We start from the raw sequence: 21619 nt of genomic DNA on the forward strand, positions 1-21619 counted from the left end.
CGAGGGGCCAGCTATCCCCGGGGCGCCTGTGAAATTGGACGGACGTACCTATGACCCGCGCGCCACCGTCGCGACCTGCAATGTCTCGGTCGACCGCTGTGAAGTGTCGAGAGCAGAGGGTCGAGCTAGCGGTTGGTGCGCTACGAGCCGCAGGCCGGCAGGGGTCAGTCGGCGTCGTACTACGTCGAGACGACAGAGACGAAAGCAGGCAGTGCATCGACGACGAAAGCAGCCAGGCCCACGCCATGCGTACGCCGTTGAAGATGGGAATCATTACGCTGTTATAAAAGCCCGTCCTTTTTTACTCGCTGGACGTCTGATTGTCCTTCGCATCCGATGCCTGTCAATTACTACAGTTATTTTTTTACCTCCAGTAGTTACGCGGCTTCAACAGCAAGCTTTAGCTCTAGGCGCGTGCGGCGCAAGCGAGTATATATAATCGGACGTACGAGACTGCGTGAGACTCACACACTTGCACAGCTGCACTGCTGCACGCCTCCTGCACTGTATATCCATCCATGGCCGCTTCACCGCCGCTCCGTCACGTCGCCATGCTCCCCTTCATGGCAAAAGGCCACGCCATGCCGCTGCTCCACCTGGCTCGCCTCCTGCTCGGCCGCCGCCTCGCCTCCGCCGTCACCTTCTTCACCACCCCGCGCAACGCGCCCTTCATCCGCGCGGGGCTCGCCGGCGCCGGCGCCGGCGCCGCGGTCATCGAGCTTCCGTTCCCCTCCGAGGACGCCCCGCAGTGCACGGACGAGCTCCCGTCCACGACGCATCTCGTCGACTTCGTCTCCGCGATGGCTGCGCTCGGGCCGGCGTTCGCGGATGCCCTGGCCGTGGTCGAGCCCAGGCCGGACCTGCTCGTCCACGACGGGTTCATCGTGTGGGCCAAGGACATCGCCGACGAGCTCGGCATGCCGCGGCTCGTCACCCTCGGCATCGGCGGCTTCTCCTCGTACGTCTGCGGGGCGGTCATGACGCACAAGCCGCAGGCGCTCGTGAGCTCGCCGACCGAGCCGTTCCCGGTCCCTGGCCTGCCGGACCTCCGCATCACCATAGCCGACCTCGGCCCGCCTTTCGACGTCCCGGAGCCGGCCGGCCCGCACTGGGACTTCGTGTGCGAGAGCTGCAGCAGCATGTACTCCAGCAGGGGCATCATCGCCAACTCCTTCAGCGAGCTCGAGTCGGTCTACATCGACCTGTGGAACCGGGACTTCGACATCAAGACGTGGCCGATCGGACCGCTCTGTCTTGCGGCTTCCGAACCGGCAGTCCAGAGTAAAGACGACCGTGACATCTCGGACTGGCTGGACTCGAGGCTCGCCATGGACCGGCCGGTCCTCTACGTCGCGTTCGGCTCGCAGGCCGACCTGAGCCGGGCTCAGCTGGAAGAGATCGCCGTCGGCTTGGACCACTCCGGCGTAGACTTCCTATGGGTGGTCCGGTCGAAGTGGTTCAGCAGTGAGGATCGGTTCAATGACAGGTTCGGGGATAGGGGCAAGGTGGTCGAAGGTTTCATCAACCAGCTCGGAGTGCTAGGTCACAAGTCAGTCAAAGGATTTTTCACCCATTGCGGGTGGAACTCGGTGCTGGAGAGCATCACCATGGGCGTGCCAATACTGGCGTTCCCAATGGCGGCCGAGCAGAAGCTCAACGCGAAATTCGTCGTGGACGTGATCCACATGGGGCTCCGAGTTTGGCCAAAGGAAGACGCGGGCAAGGAAAGTGATGGATTGGTTGTGAGTGGAGACGTGCAGGCGTTGGCAAGGGAGTTGATCTTCGGAGAGGAAGGGCGACGTGCCGCGGCTAGAGCTAGTGAGCTCTCTGTGTCTTCTAGAAAGACCATGGAAGTGGGCGGTTCCTCGTATGAAAACCTGGCAAAGATGGTCCAGGAGGTCAGTGAGACCAATGCCAATGGTGGTTAAATATAATCATTGCCAATTGCTGTTTCGTATGCGTGCTTGGCATTATTGGTGCTCCGGTGGCTTTAGTCAAGATTGTGGTGTATTGTCTTAGTCTTTACAGCTTCATTATTTTAAAAAGCAAGTTGGTGATTGTATGTCGTTTTTTGTGGTACGTCATCGCTCCTCTCTTCGTCTAGAATAAATGTTGTGAGTTGAGACGTGCAGGTGTTGACAAGCGAATTGATCTTCGGAGGCGAAGGGAAATGGGCCGCTGCTTAATTTAAGTGAGGTCTTAACATCTTCAGACTAGCCACAATGGATAGTAATATAAACTAATAACATGTCCATATTATTAGAGATAGTAATATAAACTAATAACATGTCCATATTATTAGAGTATGTTACTATTTTTATAGTGAGGAGTAACATATATGTGGTAACATGAAGTATTTCATTTATTAGGCTATAAACACATCTTGCATTGATATGTGTGATGTTACTCACTACTCAATGGCGTAGTCAGGTCCCAGGCTACCTGGCCCGTGGCCTGGGACGTGCAGTGGAAAACCTTCGGTGAATATAGCTACAGTCATGTAGGCGAATGTAGCTACAGTCATGTAATGTAGCTACAGTAAACACTGTAGCAACAAAGACAGCCTTGGGAGTGGAAATATTCTGGCTACGCCTTTACTCATACTAGGAGTAATAGCTATGTTATCATTTTCATCTTTTTATTCATTTATTGCATGCGACATCATCTATTTAACTAAAATATGCATGATGTTACTATATATATTACTCCCACTTTGGGTAGTCTCAAGGAAGGAAAACCATGCACATAGGTGTGTCCTCTTTCAAAAACTTGATGCAGATGATTGAAGATTGTCAGTGAGACACGTGCTTCAGCAGGTCAGTGAGACCCATGTATTTATAACTAATTATAGTAGTTCCTAGTAGTAGCGAAAATACATAGGAGCACTCCAGTGCCACACTCCCCCTACATTAAAAAAAGTTAGTAATTCGAAAAAAGTCAAAAATCCCATGACTTTTTATGGAATCAAGTATTTGCCAAAAAAGGCTAGATACAAGTACTCATGCTATATTGTCGTCATAAATTTGTCTTTTTTTTCTTTTGCCCTGAAGTCAACGGGAATCATTCTTTAACCCAACCTTTTATGCGAGTACAATACCTGGTCATATTTGATTCCAAAAAAGTTTTGTGATTTTTTGACCTTTTTAGTTACTAAATTATTTTTGAATATAGGGGGTGGAGCACCCGAGTGCTCTTAATCCGCTTCTTTGCTAGTAGTTGTTATCTATGCCATCATCTGCCCATGCAATCTAACAGGCTTGTATTCACATTTGCGGTCGATGTTTGTTTGGAGCTTTGCATCGTAGAAGTACTAACTACTCCTGTCGTTTCTAATTATAAGATGTTTTAGATATTGCAATATTGACTGCATACAAATTAAAATGAGTAAATATACACACTGAATCGACTCTAGATGCATACGGATCTGAGAAAATAGAGAAAAGCTAAAACATCTTATATTTAAGAACAGAGGGAATAGATGATAACTCGCACTTTGTTGCGAAAATATTATGCAATATCTTTCAATTATAATAGTAAAAAATATCTTCCATTGATACTTGATTGTATGGAATGGATATATTCAAAAAGAATATGAGAACTAAAACTATGTGTGTGTGTGTGTGTGTATATATATATGTATATATATATATGATTTATTGTGTTGGATTATTATTGTATAGTTGTAAAATATTTAGTAAATATCTCATGCATGTTCGCATGTTGAAGTGTACCTTTTCCTACGCATGATTTATGTTCGGATGGGCTTTTTCCTATGGATGTTGCTTGATAAGATGGCATGCTTGCATGTTGTGGTAAATAGGTTAGTGGGGGCTAAGTATTAAGATATGAAAGATATGCTAATAATAAGGTACTGACAATTTCAATTTCTATATGTCACTTGACATATGAATTAATTCTTGTAACTTTAGAGTCCTTGATGGACAACTCCATGGAAAGTTGATTGAAACTTAACTGGTTCTAGGTCAATCAAGGATTAGGAAATATGTGTCTTTGTATTTGCCATTTAAGATTTTTTTTTATTGACGCTAATTCGATCTAGCAACATAGCGTGTGCTAACAGAGCAAATGACATAAGACATAATTAGAACATCTAGCATATTCACATATTGACCAAGAGCACATGGCAAAAGAGGGAGGTTCGGGACATATCAGGGGTGGGCCTCTGGACCATAAACGGGGCGCGTTACAACCCACCTGGTTGGACATATCGGGGGTGAGCCCCCATACCGCAAACAGGCGCCATAATCGAACAACATAATTGAAAGGTAGTCAAAGTGGGGCCAGACCCTTAACATATCCTCGAGAGAGGATAGCTCGGGTCCGAGGTGTAATGCTCAACATGCGGTCCTACCCCAAACGACTTTACAAGCCTCGCTAAGGATAGGAGCGTGGGGATACCCAAACATGTGACGACTCACGTGTCGGTAATAAGGTGGACGTCACAACAAATACAACATCAATTGAATAGATGAGAATACAAACGTTTAAGTTGGCTTACAATCGCCACAAAGAAGGAAGCTACAACATAAGTATCACAATCCATCAATACATAGAAGTCATCATACTGTGGGATAAGAAGCTAATTGGCCTAAAGAGGCACCAAATAAAAGAAAGCAACATCCACCCTGCTAATTCCAGACTGCCAACCCAGAACCCATCCTAGAATCATCGATGAAGAAAAACTCCAAATAGAACAATGCATCTCTCTCACATTAAAGCATCGCTTTACCTGTACCTACATTTAGTGTTGTAGTATATGTGAGCCTTTTGGGACTTGGCAATTAATCTCAATACCATGTGTATCAAGACTAACAATACTTTAATGGGTATGGAAAGGTTAAGTGGTAAGGTTTCAGCAAGCACTAAGCATTTGTTACCCAACTATTCTTACGTGTACTAGAACAAGATGAAATAAATGCTATGCATAAGCGGGCGCAATGTAGTATGATCAAGAAGTGACCCTGTACACCTACTTACGAGTCAATCATAACCCCACCGTGTTCTCTTCTTGATCTCAGTCTCACAAGAAAAGACAATCATCGTTATACACACGGTTCGCAAGTTTTAGTTAATTTAGTTTGAAGTTCTCTACAACGAGAGGTTGTCAATTTCCAAGTCGCCACATAACCGAGGACACGGCTTTCCGAAAGATTAATCCCTCCAGGGGTTCTCCAACTTGTCCAATTACAAATTACCACATGCAACTTTGAAAACCTTAACTATGGGATAGCCCGAAGCATCATCGAAATCCGGTGCACAAGTCCTTCATCTAAGGTAAAACTAGTCCAGCAAGACCTCCCAGCGTGTCGACAATCCCAATTAGGGCCACACGCAACCCATAGTCAGGACACGGCCGGATGGGCAAGACGTCGGGTTAGCTGAGTCCCCGGTTTCTCGGGGGCGCCGGACATTGCCATATTTTGGACCAACACCATCAATAGTGGCCCACCTGCTTATGTGGAATTACAAGAGTCCGAGGTGGCGAACCTCTATGCCTTAATTAATTATCAGTATTATTATGTTGACAAAGTTTAGAACCAAAATTGAGGCCTCGCTGGAAAAGTTGAACACAAAGACTAGAGATCAAGGGGGGCCATAAACCCCACACGTGTCAGGAGCGCTCGTCAAGAAACATAACACTGGTATTACGGAAACTAGGGTGTCAAGATGGAACAAAACTCCAAGTAAAAGGCTGAGCCTTCTACCCTTAACCAAGTGTATAGATAAATAAGCATAATATAATGGTATTCCAAGATATCCATGTATCAACATGGGACAACCTGCACCTGTAATTAGCAACGCTATAGAGGGGCTGAGCAAAGCGGTTTCATAGCCAACCAATGGTTTGCATAGGTGGTGGAGTTTAGAGGCTTATCATGGCAATTGGGAGGCTTTCAAACAAGTGATAGGTAGCGAGACCAAACGATGGCATCGAGACATCTAGCAAAACAAAGCTAGTAAAGATATCCAATGTAATGATCATCTTGCCTGGAATCCTGCTTTGAAGAATATCGAATCCATGAAGTAGACAAACTGAACATAGTCGAACGAATCCTCGCACTCCGCATCGTTATTGGGAACTAGCGGGAACAAGAAAAACCGGAAAGAAGCAAATGAGACGGTAAACAAATAAACATAATCATGACATCATGCACATACAAGTATGATGCATGTCAAGTTTAAAGAGGCATGGCATGGCAAGGTGCAACAATCAATTACTACACATTAAGTGAAGCTCAATATGCAACGAGTTACATACTGACAAAACTCCACATTCAATAACGTTCAATCCCATTTAGCTACTCATCAATATTAGATATTGTTAAACATGACAAGAGGTGAAGCACAAGTAAACTTCCTATCTAGGCAATTTAAATGAGGACGGAAACAACATATAACTATTACGGAAATTCCCATACGCAAATTTCGAATTTGGTATTGTTCTGTTCTAGACCATACTTTATTGTTGTTAAATAGGAATAGTAAGTGCACCATGTTATTCTACATGATTTTCTAGTCCATTTGCATATAAAGCTCATTTAAATCAGAGCTACAGTTATTTAGTTATGAAATAAACCATTTTAGCAAGTTATAAATGCAAATTAATGCAATCGACAAATTAAACATTTTTAACACATGTGAGAGTTGTATATTTTGAATCTACACAAAATTATAAGCATTTTACAGTTATGAATCATTTTAATCTGATGCATGGTTGGTGAGTTATTAAATGCATGATGTAGATGGACTTTTTGTAAAATAGAAATTCCGTGGATAATTGCTAAATTCGCAGGCAGGAAAAAAACATTACACGGGTCGAAATCAATAGATTTGGGCTTAACAGGACATGCGTGATATAATATGTAGCACACAGGGGAGGGATTGCACGCTGATGATACGTCTCCATCATATGTACTTTTTCAAACTCATTTGCTCTTGTTTTGGACTCTAACTTGCATGATTTGAATGAAACTAACCCGTACTAACGTTGTTTTCAGCAGAATTGCCATGGTGTTTTTTGTGTGTAGAAATCAAAGTTCTCGGATTGACCTAAAAATTTACGAAGAAATTTTGTGACATATACAAAAAATACTGGCGCAAGAAGTTACCAGAGGGGAGCCACCCAGAGGCCACAAGCCCTGGGGGCGCGCCCACCCCCCTAGGGCGCGCCCTGCAGGCTTGTGGCCCCCCTGGACCTCCTCCAACCATAACTCCAACTCTATAAGTACCTATTCGGGGAAAAAAATAGAGAGAAGGATTCATCGCGTTTTACGGTACAGAGCCACCGCCGCCTCCTGTTCTTCATCGGGAGGGCTGATATGAAATTTGTTCAAGGCTCCAGAGGGGGGAATCCGTCGCCATCATCATCACCAACCTTCCTCCATCATCAATTTCATGATGCTCACCACCGTGCGTGAGTAATTACATCGTAGGCTTGCTGGACGGTGATGGGTTGGAGGAGATTTATCATGTAATCGAGTTAGTTTTGTTAGGGTTTGATCCCTAGTATCCATTATGTTCTGAGATTGATGTTGTTATGACTTTGCTATGCTTAATGATTGTCACTAGGACCTGAGTGCCATGATTTCAGATCTGAACCCATTATGTTTTCATGAATATATTTTTGTTCTTGATCCTATCTTGCAAGTCGTATACACCTATTACGAGTTATGATCCGCATACCCCAAGGTAACAATAATTAGGATTCTTTCCAGTGATTACCGTAGTTTGAGGAGTTCATGTATTCACTAAGTGTTAATGCTTTGGTCCAGTTCTATATTAAAAGGAGGCCTTAATTAATATCCCTTAGTTTCCATTAGGACCCCGCTGCCACGGGAGGGTAGGAGAAAAGATGTCATGCAAGTTCTTTTTCATAAGCATGTATGACTATATATGGGATACATGCCTACATTATATTGATGAATTGGAGCTAGTTCTATGTCACCCTAGGTTATGACTGCTACATGATGAATATTATCCAACACAATTATCATTGTCGGTCTAATGCCTACGAGATTTTCACATATTGATCTTTGCTAAGTTACTTTCGTTGACACTGCTGTTACAGTCACTACAAAACTGCTACTGTTACTTTTGCCACTATTACCATTACTTCCATACTACTTTGCTACAGATATTAAGTAGTTCAGATTTGGTTGAATTGACAAATCAACTACTAATACTCGTGAATATTCATTGGCTCCTCTGTGTCGAATCAATAAATTTGGGTTGAATACTCTACCCTCGAAAACTATTGCGATCCCCTATACTTGCGGGTTATCAGCTAATCGTGGGTGGATGGATGGATTTGGATCAGGCATAGACTGGTAGGATGGGGATCGAGGGGCGGTGGCGAGGGGATCTGATCGCCCCTTCGAGAGGGCTAGGTCGCGACCCCTTACTCGAGATCTGTCGTATTTGACTCTGTCACTTAGCTTCACCATCCTGTCCTTTAAGGATACCTCGCCGTCTCCGCTCGACCGATCAGGAAGAATTGCTGCAAAAGTATGACAAATATGTTTTAGCGCGAGCAGAAAACCGACAATATTAATTGCATGGGTAGTTGATTACACGCAAGTAACTCGCAGGCTTGCTTGGCCTCTTGTTCGAAGGCTGTTGTTTGAGCCTTGAGCTTTTCCAGCTCTAGTCCTTGCTTGTTTTTCTCCTCGACCAACTTGCAATTGGCTTCCTTTATGTGGTTGCATTCCTCTTTATGATGGTCGAGGACTCGACGCCCTGTAGACTCCTGCGATTGGGATTATCGTGCATCCTCCCGAGTCCACTCCAGATCCTTCTCAAGCATACCTATCCGCTCAACTGCTAAAAACAATATGAATTGACCATAGCACTTATAGTTAAGTTAATGGTAATTAGAGTCTACATCTTACCAGCAGCCTCCCGGGTGAAGTTCTTGATATGTTTAATGGTAATCAGAGTCTACCTCGAGATGGGCCATGACCAGCAACAACTCTTTGGACAATTGGTTGGTTTTCTTCTGCGACTCCTGTAAAAGCAGTCACTGTGATCAGATGGGGATATCGATCCTTAGGTCGGCCGCTTGCACCCCACCTAAGGTTTGGGGGCTACTGGACTTTGCAATTTTACAAATATGCAATAAGGAAGGAGGAGTCATGTCGATCCTGTGGTCGGGTACAGATACTCAACCAAAGTTTCGAGGGTACTGGACTTTGCGTCCATTCTCATGCATCTGAGGTATCTTCACACACCTTCCTCGTTTGAAGCACTCCTTAGACAAATAGTTCGGAAGAATTCTCTCCCATCTAGTATACGCGGACATTATTTCGCTTACACCTTGAGGGCTACTGGGTGATGAAAGGACTCATAACTTGCAACTAAGGGCTTCATTACCTCCAAATCCTTGGCAAGAATGGTGGCAACATCCTTGAGTCCCATCCGTGCGGCACTAAGATGCTCATTCACCAACCGAAGAGCCTCATATTCCAGATCGGTAAAAACCTAGTTGATCATCGAAGACTTCCTCGCCCGATGACGCAACATATGCTCTCGGCCTTGGATGTAGTCGCCGACATCGCCGAGGACTCTGCTCGATGGGAGCCTCGAGTGACCTCGGGAGGCATTGCTCGAACAAAAGCTATTTGGCGGACCGGGGTACTTGGTTCAGGAGGTTGGGGCGGGTTGAAAGAGGGATGCAAGAGGAAAGCCAAATAAATATCACTACTTGATAATGAGAGATGTCTTCTAAAATATTAAAAAGGGGTCACACTTACTGAGTGGAGGAAGGTGGCCCTCGAGGTGCTTGCTCCATAGTAGTGGCTTGATCTATAACCGGCCCAGGATTTCTCTTGGGACGGGCCCTTGTTTGAGCCAAGGTCTACCTCAGACGATTGGCTCAACGACCCCTTATAGAAGGGGCTGGCAACCTGTTCTTAGGGAGGCACTTGGTGTAGTTCTCTTCCTGGAGGGCTGGTGCTCAACGCCGCCTGTGTTGATGGGAGATGGGGGGTGTTCCGAAATGGTCGTCGATAATGGAAACTTACCTGCCATCGATGCCCTCTTGAAAATAGACACCCTCTCGGAAGATGGTGCCAATGTGAGGGTCTTCAGCCAAACCACGATTGCATTCGTTGTCTCGGATCTCCGGCTGAGGAGTTGAGGAGCTCACCGTGGCAACCACTGCTTCCACCCCAGTTCGGACGCTTTAAAAAGTTAATCAGGTAGTTATATACCTTGCTCCAAGGAAATATAAGTTAGTTGTTGAAACTTACTGCCTGTACGAGTTTGTGGCAAGAAAAACCATTAAACATCGACTCCTCAGGGAAATCCACCACTTCACCTTTGAACACCGTTGCAAGTGATTAGCGATTGTGGAATCCTCCTCTTATCGCGTGGTTAGAGTCATTTTCACCATTGAACTCCCGCATGTGGTGGATGCGCTATTGAAGTGGCTGGATTCCTTGGGCAAGATCCACTGCGATCACATTGATGAGAGTTAGCCCATGACGATGAAGGCATGTCACCTGAGTAGCCATCCTGGCCATGGCGAAAGTCCCTTCTTGGGACTGGGTCCTCAAACGCCAGTTATACCATTTCCTAGGAGAGGTGAGCGAAAAGGGAGCAAGTCCTTGCCGTGGAGGATCCTCAAACAACACATCAGGAATATAAACCACTCCCCCTGCCAAGTCTAACTATCCTCTTTTAAGGTACGGGCAAGATAGCCGGACCACACGACTCTACAAACCTCGGCTCCACCACACTCAAATAATGTTTCATCTCGGACGCGAGGAACTAGGAAAAAGTATTTGCGCCACAGTTCAAAGTGTGGCTCACATCAGAGGAAAGCTTCACACAAAGTAGCAAAGCATGCTATGCGGAGGATAAGAGTTGGGCAACTGATGATGGAGCTCGAGCCCATAAAAGTGTAGGAGGCCCCTAAGGAAAGGATGAATAGGGAAGGCCATGCCCCGAAGAAGGTGATAACCCACAAGTATAGGGGGTCGCAATAGTTTTCAAGGGTAGAGTATTCAACCCAAATTTATTAATTCAACACAAGGGGAGCCAAAGAATATTCTCAAGTATTAGCAGCTGAGTTGTCAATTCAACCACACCGGGAAAACTTGATATCTGCAGCAAAGTATTTATTAGCAAAGTAGTATGATAGTAGCGGTAACGGTGGTGAAAGTAATAGTTTTGGTTTTATAGTGATTGTAACAGTAGCAACAGAAAAGTAACTAAGCAAAGATCAATATGTGAAAGGCTCCTAGTGTAACACCCACGATGCGGCTATATCTCCCACGTGTCGGAGCACGACTTAGAGGCATAACCGCATGGTAGGCATGTCGCAAGATGGGTAATCTTTACACATCCCATGTACTGAATAAGAAAGGGATAAAGAGTTGGCTTACAATCGCCACTTCACACAATACATAAATATCATACATCATCCAGAATACAATCAAGGTCCGACTACGAAACCAAAATAAAGAAAAGACAACCCCAATTGCTAGATCCCCGATCGTCCCATCCGGGCTCCACTACTAATCAACAGGAAATGAAACAACACAACGAACACGATCTTCATCGAGATCCCACTTGAGCTCAGTTGCGTCACCTGCACTGGAATCATCGGCACCTGCAACTGTTTGGAAGTATCTATGAGCCACGAGGACTCAGCAATCTCACACCCGCGATATCAAGACTATTTAAGCTTATGGGTAGGAAAGGGTAGTGAGGTGGAGCTGCAGCAAGCACTAGCATATATGGTGGCTAACATACGCAAATGAGAGCGAGAAGAGAAGCAACGCACGACTGAGAAACTAGAAGTGATCCTGAAACTACTTACATTCAAGCATAACACAAGAACCGTGTTCATTTCTCGGACTCCGCCGAGAAGAGACCATCACGGCTACTCACGCGGTTGATTCATTTTAATTAAGTTAAGTGTCAAGTTCTCTACAATCGGACATTAACAAATTCCCATCTGCCACATAACCGCGGGCACGGCTTTCGAAAGTTCAAACCCTGCAGGGGTGTCCCAACTTAGCCCATCACAAGCTCTCACGGTCAACGAAGGATATTCCTTCTCCCAGGAAGACCCGATCAAACTCGGAATGCCGGTTACAAGACATTTCGACAATGGTAAAACAAGACCAGCAAGACCGCCCGATGCGCCGACATCCTGATAGGAGCTGCACATATCTCGTTCTTAGGGCAACACCGGATGAGACATCCTACGAGTAAAACCAAACCTCAAGTTTCCCCGAGGTGGCCCCGCAGTCTACTCAGTTCGGACCAACACTTAGACAAGCACTGGCGGGGGGGGCTTAAAATAAAGATGACCCTCGGGAGCACGACTCCCAAGGGAAAAGTAGGTGGTGGTGAGGCAAATGGTAAAACCAAGGTTGGGCCTTGCTGGAGGAGTTTTATTCAAAGCGAACTGTCAAGGGGTTCCCATAACACCCAACCGCGTAAGGGACGCAAAATCAAGGAACATAACATCGGTATGACGGAAACTAGGTTAGCAAGAGTGGAACAAAACACTAGGCATAAGGCCGAGCCTTCCACCCTTTACCAAGTATATAGATGCATTAAAGTAAACAAGATATAATAATGATATCCCAACAATAACCATTGAGGGAGTCCTGGATTAGGGGGTCTCTGGACAGCCGGACTATATCCTTTCGCCGGACTGTTGGACATTGAAGATACAAGATTGAAGACTTCGTCTCGTGTCCGGATGGGACTCTACTTTGCGTGGAAGGCAAGCTAGGCAATACGGATATGAATATCTCATCCCTTGTAACCGACCTTGTGTAACCCTAGCCCCCTCCGATGTCTATATAAACCGGGGGGTTTTAGTCTGTGGGACAATATACAATCATACCATAGGCTAGCTTCTAGGGTTTAGCCTCTACGATCTCGTGGTAGATCAACTCTTGTAATACTCATATAATCAAGAACAATCAAGCAGGACATAGGGTATTACGTCCATCAAGAGGGCCCGAACCTGGGTAAACATCATGTCCCCTGCCTCCTGTTACCATCCGCCTTAGACGCACAGTTCGGGACCCCCTACCCGAGATCCGCCGGTTTTGACACCGACATTGGTGCTTTCATTGAGAGTTCCACTATGTTGTCGCCGTAAGGCTTGATGGCTCCTTCAATCATCGGTAATGATGCGGTCCAGTGTGAGGTTTTCCTCCTCGGACATATCTTTGTATTCGGTGGCTTCACACTGCGGGCCAATTCGCTTGGCCATCTGGAGCAGATCGAGAGCTACGCCCCTGGCCATCAGTTCAGATTTGGAAACTTGAATTACACAGCCAACATCCACGGAGACTTGATCTTCGACGGATTCGAGCCCATGCCAGGTGTGCCGCTTAGTCGCGACGAGCATGACGTAACTCTGCCGTCGGACAATGTTCGGGAGATCGCATCTGTAACTACTCCAGCCATCAATCCGGAGCAAATTGCGCCATCTGAGAGCGGAGGGATAGACCCCGCCATGGAGGCTGCATTCTCAGTGGCAATAGAGCCGGTTACTGACTTTACCCCTTACGAGAGCCGCGTCGCTGGAGCACTGGATTCTTCTCCGGCCATGGGCTCCGAGCCGCCTGCATCCGCACCCATCGAATCCGATTGGGCGCCGATCATGGAGTTCACCTCCATGGATATCTTTCAGCACTCGCCCTTCGGCGATATACTAAATTCATTAAGGTCTCTCTCCATGTCAGGAGAACCTTGGCCGAACTATGTCCGGCTAGAATGGGATGCGGACGACGAAGAAATTCGCTGCCCACCCACCATCCATTTAGTAGCCACTGTCGACGACATAACCGACATGCTCGACTTCGACTCCAAAGACATGAACGGTATGGACGACGATGTAGGAGACGAACAGGAACCACCGCCCACAGGGCGCCGGACCACCACTTCATCACATGACATATATATGGTGGATACACCCACAGAGGGCAATGGTGAAGAGACAGTGGAGGATGCCCCCTCCAAGCAACCCAAGTGCCGACGCCAGCGGCGCCGCTCTAAGTCCCGCCATAGCAGAAACAGCGATAACAGCGCAAGAGGAAATAAAACAGTCCAGTCGACCCTAGAAGAAACGACGACTGCACCACCCCGGTGGCAGAGCACGATCAAGATGCAAACGGCGAACATAGTACGGATCCGGCGTCCGAACACGGCAACGCCAAGGATAAACCTCATGAAACCCCGTCTGGGGAGGAAAACAGTCCGAACGAAGATGCATACATCATCCCGAAAACGCACTTGGAACAAGAGAACCTCCGCAGAAGGCTTATTGCCACAGCGAGGAGCCTGAAGAAACAGAAGCAAAGGCTTAAGGCTGCACAAGATATGCTCAACGACAGGTGGAACAAAGTGCTCGACAAGGAAACAAAGTATGATGGAAGTTACCACACAAAAAGCTATCCAAAGCGCAAGCTATTACCGGAATTCGACGATGAGGCCTTAGAGCCCACACAGCCGAAGAATGATACGGCCAACCGGCCGGATCCACCACCTTGTGAATGCGATAGAGCGGCTAACAAAGTCGCGCATAAGTCAACACATGATCTACGTGAGAACTTGCGCCAAAAATCCGGAGCGACCAGATCCATCTATGGATCTAGGAAGCGCACTTCGGTACAAAACCAAAACCGAATACTACAACCATCCGAAAACCATGGCACATCCCAATACAGGGGTGCCGCACACCCCTTATGTTTCACTAATGAGGTGCTAGACCACGAATTCCCAGAAGGATTCAAACCGGTGAACATAGAGGCGTACGACGGGACCACAGACCCTGGAGTCTGCATCGAGGACTTTATCCTCCATATTCATATGGCTCGCGGAGACGATCTCCATGCCATCAAATACTTGCCCCTCAAGCTTAAAGGTCCAGCTTGGCACTGGCTAAAAAGCCTCCCCGAAAACTCAGTTGGAAGTTGGGAGGAGCTCGAGGACGCTTTTCGGGCTAATTTTCAAGGGACCTATGTCCGACCTCCAGATGCAGATGATTTAAGTCACATAATCCAATAGTCCGGAGACTCCGCCCGAAAGCTTTGGAACAGGTTCCTCACCAATAAGAACCAAATTGTCGACTGTCCGGACACCGAAGCCTTAGCAGCTTTTAAACACAGCGTACGAGACGAATGGCTCGCCAGACACCTCTGTTGGGGAACGTAGTAATTTCAAAAAAATTCCTACGCACACGCAAGATCATGGTGATGCATAGCAACGAGAGGGGAGAGTGTTGTCCATGTACCCTCGTAGGTCGAAAGCGGAAGCGTTAGCACAACGCGGTTGATGTAGTCGTAAGTCTTCACGGCCCGACCGATCAAGCACCGAAACTACGGCACCTCCGAGTTCTAGCACACGTTCAGCTCGATGATGATCCTCGGACTCCGATCCAGCAGAATGTCGGGGAAGAGTTCCGTCAGCACGACGGCGTGGTGACGATCTTGATGTTCTACCGTCGCAGGGCTTCGCCTAAGCACTGTTACAATATTATCGAGGATTATGGTGGAGGGGGGCACCGCACACAGCTAAGAGATCAATGATCAATTGTTGTGTCTTTGGGGTGCCCCTGCCCCCGTACATAAAGGAGTGGAGGAGGGGGAGGGCCGGCTCTCTCTATGGCGCGCCCTAGGGGAGTCCTACTCCCACCGGGAATAGGATTCCCACTTTCCTAGTAGAACTAGGAGCCCTTCCAAGTAGTAGGAGTAGGAGGGAAGGAAAGGGAAGGGAAAAGGAGAAGGAAGGAAGGGGGCATCCCCCTCCCTAGTCCAATTCGGACCAGCCCATGGGGAGGGGTGTGGCCACCCTTTGAGGCCTTTCTCTCCTTTCCCGTATGGCCCATTAAGGCCCAATACGAATTCCCGTAACTCCCCGGTACTCCCGAAAACACCCGAATCACTCGGAACCTTTCCGATGTCCGAATATAGTCGTCCAATATATCGATTTTTACGTCTCGACCATTTTGAGACTCCTCGTCATGTCCCCGGTTTCATCCGGGACTCCGAACTACTTCGGTACATAAAAACACATAAACTCATAATATAACCGTCATTGAACTTTAAGAGTGCGGACCCTACGGGTTCGAGAACTATGTAGACATGATCGAGACACGTCTCCGGTCAATAACCAATAGCGGAACCTAGATGCTCATATTGGCTCCTACATATTCTACGAAGATCTTTTATTGGTCAGACCGCATAACAACATACGTTTGTTCCCTTTGTCATCGGTATGTTACTTGCCCGAGATTTGATCGTCGGTATCTCAATACATAGTTCAATCCCGTTACCGGCAAGTCTTTTTACTCGTTCCGTAATACATCATCCCGCAACTAACTTATTAGTTGCAATGCTTGCAAGGCTTATGTGATGTACATTACCGAGTGGGCCTGGAGATACCTCTCCGACAATCGGACTGACAAATCCTAATCTCGAAATACGCCAACCCAACAAGAACCTTCGGAGATACCTGTAGAGCACCTTTATAATCACCCAGTTACATTGTGACGTTTGGTAGCACACAAAGTGTTCCTCCGGTAAACGGGAGTTGCATAATCTCATTGTCATAGGAACATGTATAAGTCATGAAGAAAGCAATAGCAACAAACTAAACGATCAAGTGCTAAGCTAACGGAATGGGTCAAGTCAATCACATCATTCTCCTAATGATGTGATCTCGTTAATCAAATGACAACTCATGTCTATAGTTAGGAAACATAACCATCTTTGATCAACGAGCTAGTCAAGTAGAGGCATACTAGTGACACTTTATTTGTCTATATATTCACACATGTATTATGTTTCCGGTTAATACAATTCTAGCATGAATAATAAACATTTATCATGATATAAGGAAATAAATAATAACTTTATTATTGCCTCTAGGGCATATTTCCTTCAACTTCGGCCAAGAAAAACCGAGAACAATGGCAGCCCTAACAAGCCTCATGACCCGCTTTTGTGCGGGCGAGGACAACTGGTTGGCCCGTAGCAGCACCAGCGACCCAAGCACATCCGAACTCAGGGAATGGCAATGGAAAACCACGACGCAACAAAAACAAGCGTCGAAACAAAGAAGGCAGGCTAGATAACACGGCGGTAAACGCCGGATTCTGGGGCTCTTGACCAGGTCAGCGGAAAAGGCCTTTCAAAGGCAGCAGAGAAGGACAATCTGGCCTAAAAAAAATTCTTGACAAGCTCTGTCAGATTCACGACAACCCCCGACAAACCTGCAAATCATACCCCACAGAGAATGTTGGGTCTTCAAGCAAGCCAGTAAGCTAAACGCCGAACACAAAGGGGAAGAGACACCAAGCGAAGACGAGGATGAACCTCGCCAGCAAAGCGCCGGAGGACAGAAAAAGTTCCCACCAGAGGTTAAAACGGTAAACGTGATCCATGTGAAGAAGAGGAGAAGCAAGCATGCACTTTGAGACACACGCACCATAGAGCCCGTCACCCCTAGGTTCAACCCCTGGTTGACCTTCCCGATCACTTTTGATCGTAGGGATCATGCGACAAATATCCGGCATGAGGGACAGGCGGCCTTGGTGTTAGGCCCAATAATAAACGGGTACCATTTCACACGAGTCCTCATGGACGGCGGCAGTGATCTAAATCTGATATATCAGGACACAGTCCGCAAAATGGGAATAGACCCGACACAAATAAACCATAGTAATACTACCTTCAAGGGAGTAATACCAGGCCAAGAGGCCCGCTGTACGGGCTCTCTACTGCTAGAGGTGGTATTCGGTTCTCCCGATAACTTCCGAAGCGAAAGGTTAACTTTCCACGTCGCTCCATTCTGAAGTGGTTATCAAGCACTACTCGGAAGAACGGCTTTCGCTCGTTTTAACGCAATACCGCATTATGCTTTTCTCAAGCTTAAAATGCCCGGTCCACAGGGCATCATCAACGTTTCTGGTTAATACAATTCTAGCATGAATAATAAACATTTATCATGATATAAGGAAATAAATAATAACTTTATTATTGCCTCTAGGGCATATTTCCTTCAATCTCCCACTTGCACTAGAGTCAATAATCTAGTTCACATCTCCATGTGATTTAATACCAATAGTTCACATCACCATGTGATTAACACCCATAGTTCACATCGACATGTGACCAACACCCAAAGGGTTTACTAGAGTCAATAATCTAGTTCACATCGCTATGTGATTAACACCCAAAGGGTACTAAGGTGTGATCATGTTTTGCTTGTGAGAGAAGTTTAGTCAAGGGGTCTGCCACATTCAGATCCGTAAGTATTTTGCAAATTTCTATGTCAAGAATGCTCTGCACGGAGCTACTCTAGATAATTGCTCCCACTTTCAATATGTATCCAGATTGAGACTTTGAGTCATCTGGATCAGTGTCAATACTTGCATTGACGTAACCCTTTACGACGAACCTTTTGTCACCTCCATAATCAAGAAACATATCCTTATTCCACTAAGGATAATTTTGACCGTTGTCCAGTGATCTACTCCTAGATCACTATTGTACTCCCTTGCCAAAAATAGTGTAGGGTATACAATCGATCTGGTACACAGCATGGCATATTTTATAGAACCTATGGCCAAGGCATAGGGAATGACTTTCATTCTCTCTCTATCTTTTGTTGTGGTCGGGTTTTGAGTCTTACTCAACTTCACACCTTGTAACACAGGCAAGAACTCTTTCTTTGACTGTTCCATTTTGAACTACTTCAAAATCTTGTCAAGGTATGTACTCATTGAAAAACTTATCAAGCGTCTTGATCTATCTCTATAGATCTTCATGCTCAATATGTAAGCAGCTTCACCGAGGTCTTTCTTTGAAAAAAATCCTTTCAAACACTCCTTTATGCTTTGCAGAATAATTCTACATTATCTCCGATCAACAATATGTCATTCACATATACTTATCAGAAATGCTGTAGTGCTCCCACTCACTTTCTTGTAAATACAGGCTTCACTTCAAGTCTGTATAAAACTATATGATTTGATCAACTTATCAAAGCGTATATTCCAACTCCGAGATGCTTGCACCAGTCCATAGATGGATAGCTGGAGCTTGCATATTTTGTTAGCACCTTTAGGATTGACAAAACTTTCTTGTTGCATCATATACAACTCTTCTTTAATAAATCCATTAAGGAATGCAGTTTTGTTTATCCACTTGCCAGATTTCATAAAATGCGGCAATTGCTAACATGATTCGGACAGACTTAAGCATAGATACGAGTGAGAAACTCTCATCGTAGTCAACACCTTGAACTTGTCGAAAACCTTTTTGCGACAATTCTAGCTTTTGTAGATAGTGACACTACTATCAGCGTCCGTCTTCCTCTTGAAGATCCATTTAATATCAATGGCTCACCGATCAATGGGCAAGTCAATCAAAGTCCATACTTTGTTCTCATACATGGATCTCATCTCAGATTTCATGGCCTCAAGCCATTTCGTGGAATCTGGGCTCATCATCGCTTCCTCATAGTTCGTAGGCTCGTCATGGTCAAGTAACATGACCCCTAGAACAGGATTACCGTACCACTCTGGTGCGGATCTCACTCTGGTTTACCTACGTGGTTCGGTAGTAACTTGATCTGAAGTTATATGATCATCATCATTAGCTTCCTCACTAATTGGTGTAGTAGTCACAGGAACAGATTTCTTTGATGAACTACTTTCCAATAAGGGAGCAGGTACAGTTACCTCATCAAGTTCTACTTTCCTCCCACTCACTTCTTTCGAGATAAACTCCTTCTCTAGAAAGGATCCATTCAAAGCAACGAATATCTTGCCTTCGGATATGTGATAGAAGGTGTACCCAACATTTTCTTTTGGGTATCCTATGAACACACACTTCTCCGATTTGGGTTTGAGCTTATCAGGTTGAAACTTTTTCACATAAGCATTGCAACCTCAAACTTTAAGAAACGACAGCTTAGGTTTCTTGCCAAACCATAGTTCATACGGTGTCGTCTCAATGGATTTAGATGGTGCCCTATTTAACGTGAATGCAGCTGTCTCTAATGCATAACCCCAAAACGATAGTGGTAGATCAGTAAGAGACATCATAGATCGCACCATATCTAATAAAGTACGGTTATGATGTTCAGACACACCATTACACTGTGGTGTTCCAGGTGGCGTGAGTAGTGAAACTATTTCACATTGTTTTTAACTGAAGGCCAAACTCGTAACTCAAATATTTTACTTCTGCGATTATATCGTAGAAACTTTTATTTTTGTTATGATGATTCTCCACTTCACTCTGAAATTCTTTGAACTTTTCAAATGTTTCAGACTTGTGTTTCATCAAGTAGATATACTCATTTGCTCAAATCATCTGTGAAGATCAGAAAATAATGATACCTGCCGCGAGCCTCAATATTCATCGGACCACATACATTAGTATGTATGATTTCCAACAAATCTGTTGCTCGCTCCATTGTTCCGGAGAACAGAGTCTTAGTCATCTTGCCCATGAGGCATGGTTCGCAAGCATCAACTGATTCATAATCAAGTGATTCCAAAAGCCCATCAGCATGGATTTTCTTCATGCGCTTTACACCAATATGACCTAAATGGCAGTGCCACAAATAAGTTGCACTATCATTATTAACTTTGCATCTTTTGGTTTCAATATTATGAATATGTGTATCACTACGATCGAGATCCAACAAACCATTTTCATTGGGTGTGTAACCATATAAGGTTTTATTCATGTAGACAGAACAACAATTTATTCTCTTACTTAAATGAATAACCGTATTGCAATAAACATGATCAAATCATATTCATGCTCAACGCAAACACCAAATAACACTTATTTAGGTTCAACACTAATCCCAAAAGTATAGGGAGTGTGCGATGATGATCATATCAATCTTGGAACCACTTCCAACACACATCATCACTTCACCCTTAACTAGTCTATGTTCATTCTGCAACTCCTGTTTCGAGTTACTACTCTTAGCAACTAAACCAGTATCAAATACCGAGGGGTTGCTACGAACACTAGTAAAATACACATCAATAATCTGTATATCAAATATACCTTTGTTCACTTTGCCATCCTTCTTATCCGCCAAATACTTGGGGCAGTTTCGCTTCCAGTGACCAGTCCCTTTGCAGTAGAAGCACTTAGTCTCAGGCTTAGGACCAGACTTGGGCTTCTTCACTTGAGCAGCAACTTGCTTGCCGTTCTTCTTGAAGTTCCCCTTCTTCCCTTTGCCCTTTTCTTGAAACTAGTGGTCTTGTCTACCATCAACACTTGATATTTTCTTGATTTCTACCTTCGTCGATTTCAGCATTACGAAGAGCTTGGGAATCATTTCCGTTATCCCTTGCATATCATAGTTCATCACGAAGTTCTACTAACTTGGTGATGGTGACTAGAGAATTCTGTCAATCACTATTTTATCTAGAAGATTAACTCCCACTTGATTCAAGCGATTGTAGTACCCAGACAATCTGAGCACATGCTCACTGCTTGAGCTATTCTCCTCCATCTTTTAGCTATAGAACTTGTTGGAGACTTCATATCTCTCAACTCGGGTATTTGCTTGAAATATTAACTTCAACTCCTGGAAC

At 45.4% G+C, this 21619-nt stretch overlaps 1 protein-coding gene across 1 annotated transcript; it reads left to right on the plus strand.

Annotated features, from left to right (window-relative positions):
* The first annotated feature begins 405 nt into the window (after positions 1-405).
* Positions 406-2062, plus strand: LOC123151289 (UDP-glycosyltransferase 90A2-like). The gene has a single exon (XM_044571023.1). The coding sequence runs from the start codon at positions 519-521 to the stop codon at positions 1926-1928; it is 1410 nt and encodes a 469-aa protein (XP_044426958.1). The 5' UTR covers positions 406-518; the 3' UTR covers positions 1929-2062.
* The last annotated feature ends 19557 nt before the right edge of the window (positions 2063-21619 follow it).

This window comes from Triticum aestivum, chromosome 7A, assembly GCF_018294505.1.
Source record: "Triticum aestivum cultivar Chinese Spring chromosome 7A, IWGSC CS RefSeq v2.1, whole genome shotgun sequence".
NCBI lineage: Eukaryota > Viridiplantae > Streptophyta > Magnoliopsida > Poales > Poaceae > Triticum > Triticum aestivum.

Coding starts and splice junctions, on each gene's coding strand:
- LOC123151289 (XM_044571023.1), top strand. CDS start 519: ATGGCCGCTTCACCGCCGCTCCGTCACGTCGCCATGCTCCCCTTCATG.